The 7,588-nt window shown below is 44.2% G+C and overlaps 1 protein-coding gene across 2 annotated transcripts in view; it reads right to left on the bottom strand.

Annotated features, from left to right (window-relative positions):
- Window positions 1-6,402: 6,402 nt before the first annotated feature.
- LOC122781767 (kinesin-like protein KIF20B) overlaps window positions 6,403-7,588 on the bottom strand; it is a 33,772-nt gene continuing 32,586 nt past the window's right edge. For both annotated transcript variants that reach the window (XM_044045772.1, XM_044045774.1), the window contains one exon: window positions 6,403-6,751. In XM_044045772.1, the coding sequence (XP_043901707.1) occupies window positions 6,665-6,751 (87 nt within the window). In that variant the 3' untranslated portion in view covers window positions 6,403-6,664. The remainder of the gene's footprint in view (window positions 6,752-7,588) is intronic.

Here is a 7,588-nt window from a genome sequence, read left to right as displayed (position 1 = left end):
CTGTGATGTCATTGGGGTTTCTCCCAAATCATTATAGCATATTAGATCAAAAGTTTTCCAGAGGCAAACCCTTTAAAAAAAAAAGAAAAAACAGTCCGTTATAAGTTCAAGCCACATGCCAAAGGTCAGAGGTCACTGAAATAAAAATAAAACAAATCTCTTTCCTGTATGACAATAATAAACTGACATTCATTCATCGTCACTGTGACGTCATCGTCTGGGAGCAGCAGGAGAGAATTGATTTATTGTACATTGCGACAGGTTTATCCAGTGTGTGTTTGTGAAGCTTCATTTAAACCAAAGACACACACACACACACACACACACACACACAGCTCCGGCTCCATTAGCTCATGACTAACAGCTGAACATACATGTAAATTCATACACTACTGCACACAAACAGACACGCACATGTTTGTGCAGCATTGGATGTGAGGACCCTCATGGAAATACATTACATATCCATATATTTTCTCACCCCTTAACCTAACCATAACTAGCACAACTAAATGACTAACCCTAACCTTAACTAGCACAACTAAATGCTTAACCCTAACCTTAACTAGCACAACTAAATGCTTAACCTTAACTAGCATAACTAAATGCTTAACCTAACAATAACTAGCACAGCTGAACGCTTAACCCTAACCTTAACTAGCACAACTAAATGCTTAACCTTAACTAGCATAACTAAATGCTTAACCCTAACATTAACTAGCACAACTAAATGCTTAACCCTAAATAGCATAACTAAATGCTTAACCTTAACTAGCATAACTAAATACTTAAACCTAACCATAACTAGCACAGCTGAACGCTTAACCCTAACACATTAACTAGCACAAACTAAATGATCTTCAACCTAACCTTAACTAGCACAACTAAATGCTTAATCTTAACTAGCATAACTAAATACTTAAACCTAACCATAACTAGCACAGCTGAACGCTTAACCCTAACCTTAACTAGCACAACTAAATGCTTAACCCTTAACCATAATCTTGTAAAAGCCCTTTATAATGTGAGGACCAAACAAAATGTCCTCACGATGTCTGGTTTATACAATTTGTGGTCCTCACAAGGACCAAATACAAGAACACACGTGTCCTCGTCTTGGCTGTCGGCATGTTTGCAAACACGAGCGCACACACACACACACACACACACACACACACACGCACGCATGCACACACGCCTGGATGAGTGCAGTGAGGCGGTTCACCCTCAGTTGACTTGTGCAGCTGACATGAAGCAGAGTCTTCATCATCATCATCTTCATTATCTCAGTTTATACAGTGTGAGTGAGAACATGAGACTGAATGAATGTATGTCACACAACAACAACAACGTTTATGACCCAGCCTGAAACACACACACACACACACACACAGTGTTGTTCACATCCATCATATATGCATCATATTAAAGAAATCAGCTAATGAGCTAACACCTGTTAATTAAATGTCATTAATTCTGCAGGTGAATGATACAGACTAGTCTGTGTGTGTGTGCGTGTGTGTGATGGCGATAATGACCAATATTGCGTCAACCGGCAATGGCTCATAACGTGTGTGTGCCGTATGTCGCGATGTATGTGTGTCGCGTGTGTGTGTGTGTGCGTGTGTGTGTGTGTGCGTGCGTGTGTGTGTGTGTGTGCGTGCGTGTGTGCGCACGCATTTGCTCCTATCAAATTGTGCAGTGAAGAACTGGATCAGCTTTCTACAAAGTAAAGACATCAGCTTTTTGTCTCAACTGATCACACACACACACACACACACACACCTGTCTGGTAACTGATAAGTATCAGTTTCTGGTCGTATCCAGTTTTTACATCAGTGACAGAATTGTTTGTTATTTTATTTCTGTGTGTGTGTGTGTGTGTGAAGATGAGATTCATGTGTTCATGTGATTGTGTTGAGTTTTGTGTGTAAGTGGAAAATGAAATATTGTGATGGTGAAGAGTGGAGGATGATATTTAAGTCTCCACACAAGATAGTTATCGACTATCACTGGTGGGTGGGGTTAGAGGTCAGCAGGGTCAGCACAGGTGGGCGGGGCTGTTTGTTTTAAAACGTGTGTGTGTGTGTGTGTGTGTGTGTGTTCTTCAGCTCCTGTTTCTCATGTTTCACTCTCTGTGGTCAGCAGCAGTGTCAGCTTCTTCATCTTCCTCCATTCTCTTCTTGTCTCCTCCTCTGTCCCCCTGTCTCCTCCTCTGTCCTCCTGTCCTCCTGTCTCTTCCTCTCCAGGGATGCTCCTCTTCACCGCAGCAGTTGAGTCGGTCGATAGAAGCTTTTAGTTTACATGAGCAGAGCTGACACACCGACCACTGACTCTCACTTTACTGTTTACAGGAACCACTGATACTAAGCTGCTGTGGTTACTGTGTGTGTGTGTGTGTGTGTGTGTGTGTGTGTGTCCTAAACCTGTTTACACAATCACATTGTGGGGACAAAAATCATGTCCCCACAATGTAAATGACTACATTTTAAGGTGAAAATATGTTTTAAGGTTAGGTTAGGATTAGGATTAGGCCAGTAGTAATTGTGGTTAAGGTTGAGTATTGACTGTGTGTGTGATGTTTGAGTGTTATTATTGTTTTAGTGTGTGTGTGTGAGTGTGTGTGTGTGTGTGTGTGAGTGCGTGCGTGCGACACTTCTTCAAAGTTTCCTTCAGCAAAGGAATAGTCAAAGGAAAAAAGGAGGGAGGTGAGGAATCAGGGAAGGATGGCAGGAAAGAGAGAAGGAAGTGAAGAGGTGGACACACAGAGGAGAAATGTGAGAGCAGGAGGATGAATATTTAATGTTGTCTGCAGAGGAGCAGCCCACTGACTCACACATACTCCTTTCTCCTCCTCGTCTTCCTCTCTCTCTCTCCTTCTCGTCTTCCTCTCTTCTCTCTCTCCTCTCTTTCCTCTCTCCTTCTCCACACACACACACACACACTCTCACACACACACACACACACACCCTCACACACACACACACACCACACACTCCCACACACACTCACACACACACACACACACACACACACTCACACACACCACTCCCCCACACACACACACACACACACCACACACACACACACACACACACACACACACACACACACACACACACACACTCACACACACACACACACACACACACACCACACACACACACACACACACACACACACACACACACACACACACACACACACTCCCACACACACACACACACACACTCACCCACACACCCCCACCACTCTCCCACACACACACACACACACACACCACACACACACACACACTCACACACACACACACACACACACACACACACACACACACACACACACACACACACACACACACACACTCACACACACACACACACACACACACACACACACACACACACACACTCTCTCACACACACACACACACACACCACACACACACACACTACTCTCCCACACACACACACACACACACTCACTCCTCTCACACACACACCACACACACCACACAATACCCCTTCCACACACACACACACACTCACTCTCTCCACACACACACACACACTCTCCCACACACACACACACACACTCCCTCCCACACACACACACACACTCACTCTCCCACACACACCACACTCCCCACACACACACACACACCACTCTCCCACACACACACACACACCACTCTCTCACACACACACACACACACACACACACGCCCCCACACACACACACAATCCTTCCCACACACACCCACACACACACACACACTCACTACCACACACACACACACAATCACACACACACCTCACCTCCCCACACACACACACACACCTACTCACACACACACACACACACACACGCTTCTCTCCACACACACACACACACACGCTCTCCCCCACACACACACACACTCACTCTCCCACACACTAATAATTCAAACCAGTTTCTTTGATAAAGATAAATTATGGGATGTTTAAAGTAAAGATGTTTAAAGTAAATAATGGAATTTTTATTATGGGATGTTGAGTGAGAGTGAGGACTTTGAGGCGTCTCTGGTCTCAGTGGACGTGTTCCTCTTCTAAAGTTCAGTGATTGATCTTCAGCAGCATCATGTGAAACTGCTGAGAATGAGGACAGGGAAGGACGGATGAGGACAGGAGGAGACAAGAGGACAGAGGAGGACGGATGAGGACAGAGGAGACAAGAGGACAGAGGAGGACCTGATGAGGACGGATGAGGACAGAGGAGACAAGAGGACCTGATGAGGACAGAGGAGACAAGAGGACAGAGGAGGACAGATGAGGACAGGAGGAGACAAGAGGACAGAGGAGGACGGATGAGGACAGGAGGAGGCAAGAGGACGGACAAGGACAAAGTGTCTCTGCTCTGAGTTTGTTTCCTTTGTTATGAGAGCAGAGTTGACCTTCGAACCATGATGAAGATGAGGACGAAGGCAGTGAGCGACTTTTGTCTCCCTGTCTTCGATGTTTGTGTCTTTGCGGAAAAGAAGCAAAGTTGACGTCCTTGAGGAGGACGTCTTTAACGTGAGACATGGTATTTATAAAAGGACATCATATGTCTCTCTCTTCTGTTGCAGGAGTGATGAAGAGCACACAGAGGGGGCGGAGCTGGATAATGATATTAATTTGATGAGAGGAGGAAACTGAATGAGTTAATGATGAGAAATGTGTTCATTTAATCAGGAGATGAAGGTGAAGCTGTCTGTCTCTCTGTCTGTCTGTGTGTTTCCTTCTTATTATTTCATTAATGATTCTGGGAAAGAGGACACACAAACACAAACACACACTCACACTCTCTCTCCCACACACACACATACACACACACACTCTCTCCCACACACACACATACACACACACACTCTCTCCCACACACACACATACTCTCCCACACACACACACACACTTTCTCTCTCTCCCACACACACACACACACTTTCTCCCACACACACACACACTCTTTCTCCCACACACACACACACACTCTCTCCCACACACACACACACCCCTCTCTCCCACACACACACACACCCCTCCCACACACACACACACACACACCCCTCTCTCCCACACACACACACACTCTCTCTCCCACACACACCACACTCTCTCACACACACACACACACACCCCTCCCACACACACAATTTCCCTCCCACACACACACCCCCTCCTCCCACACACACACACACTCACACACACTCTCTCTCTCTCACACACACACACACACTCTCCCACACACACTCACACCCCTCTCCCACACACTCACACTCTCTCCCACACACTCACACTCTCCCACACACCTTCACACCCTCCCCACACACACACACCCCTCTCCCACACACACACACACACACTCTCTCTCTCACACACACACACACACACACCTCCCCTCTCCCACACACACACCCCTTCCACACACACACACTCACACCCTCACACACACACACACACCCCCACACACACTCACATCCCCTCTCCCACACACACACTCTCTCTCTCCCACACACACACACACACACTCTCTCTCTCTCTCACACACACACACACACTCTCTCTCCCAGAGTGTGTGTGTGGTTTACAAACCTCAGTCTCAGTGAGATAAAGACGTGATCATGTGACGTATAAATACAGAACTAAATACAGGTGTGTTATTATTACACAAGACGTACTGTTGTTGAAATTCATACACTTTGACCTCATTCGTCTGAGTGACTGAATGAATCCACCTTTCAATTTTACATGAACACATGAATTGTGGATGACGGCGGAGGAGAAAAAGAAACAGAAAGCTTTTAGATTCGGTCTTAGGAGACCAGTGTGGCCAGAGGGGGCGACATCGAGCAGCTGCACCTGTCTGACACAGAGACTAAATCAATATCAGCAGGGGGCGCTGTGACTCCTGTTCCATCTTCACGTCCGTCGATGTCCCACGGTCCATGAACTCACTGTGATGATGTCATATTTGCTGTAAATGGACAAATACAGACAAGATTGTTCAAGGTCAAAGAGACGACCAATCAGAGCTGAGGAGGCAGAGGAGCAAGAAGACAAGGTGAACACATGAAGGAAAGACAAAAGAGAAAAACTGTGTTTAGTGTTGTATTTTTTTAATTGTTAAAGTTGATTTAACATTTTTAACCAACAAACGTTTGAACAGAAAAGTGCAGAATTTAACGTCAGGCAGCTTTAACGCGACACCACGGCTGCAGGGGCAGAAACTGCAATCTTCGGCGTGTGTCATGTGACGCCCATGTCACTTCCTGTTCCTGTTGTTGAAGATAAAGTGCAGTGGGAGTGTGAGGAGACACTTGTTTTGCCGCTGCAGAACAAAAACACGATGTAAAAAAAACAACAAAAACAAACCTGCGTTCACTCTAACACAGGAAATAAACACAAGGAATTAATTGCACTTCAAAGTAAAAGTCAGTATTTTGTCTATAAAGTGAACAGAGATACAAAAGTGTAGTAACAGTGGTGTGGATATAGCATTAGCTAACAGCTGATTATTGATCACTAATATAAAGTAAAAGCTTAACTAAGTGATTTACCTTCATCACAGACACGGAGATCAATAACACAATGAGAACTATTCTTAAAAAACATATAAAAAAAATTGTTTAAATAACGGAGCTGAATTATTTGAGAATCCTGGAGCGAAGACGTCTCTTAATGATCTGATGGTCGCTCTCTTGCTCTCGCTCCTCTGGATCCAAACTGATGATCTGAAAACAAAGAAAACAAAATGTTGGTTTGTCTTCATTTAAACACTGTAAACATTTAGACTCTACAGCGACGTTTATTTCGAAAACTAAACTAGTGTTTCAGTGTGCATGATGCTATAACTTTTATTTTGAAAACTGGGATTGTGTTTTAGTGCTGACAAACACATCCTGAGAGTGTTATTTTGAAAGTGTGTCAGTGTAAACTCAGTGTTTTATTTTGAAAGTTTGTCAGTGTGGACTCAGGGTTTTATTTTGAAAGGGTGTCAGTGTGGACTCAGTGTTTTATTTTTAAAGTGTGTCAGTGTGAACTCTGTGTTTTTCATTTGTGAAGCGTGGACTCAGTGTTTTTTTTTGAAGTTTGTCAGTGTGGACTCAAGGGTTTTATTTTGAGAAGGGTGTCAGTGTGGACTCAGTGTTTATTTTTAAAGTGTGTCAGTGTGACTCAGTGTTTTTTATTTGAAAGTGTGTCAGTGTGAACTCTGTTTTATTTTTGAAAGGTGTCAGTGTGGTATTTTATTTTTTGTGTCAGTGTGACTTGTTTGGAAACAGTGTCATTTTATTTTTGAAAGCGTGTCAGTGTGGACTCTGGTTTTATTTTTTTTAAAGCATGTCAGTGTGGACTCAGTGTTTTATTTTGAAAGCGTGTCAGTGTGGACTCAGTGTCTTATTTTGAAAGTGTGTCAGTGTGGACTCAGTGTCTTATTTTTTTAAGCGTGTCAGTGTGGACTCAGTGTCTTATTTTGAAAGCATGTCAGTGTGGACTCAGTGTGTCTTATTTTGAAAAATTTTGGCGATGTCAGTGTGGACTCAGTGTTTTATTTTTAAAGCATGTCAGTG

This window comes from Solea senegalensis, linkage group LG15, assembly GCF_019176455.1.
Source record: "Solea senegalensis isolate Sse05_10M linkage group LG15, IFAPA_SoseM_1, whole genome shotgun sequence".
Lineage (NCBI taxonomy): Eukaryota > Metazoa > Chordata > Actinopteri > Pleuronectiformes > Soleidae > Solea > Solea senegalensis.
This window is presented reverse-complemented; position numbering and strand designations above follow the sequence as displayed.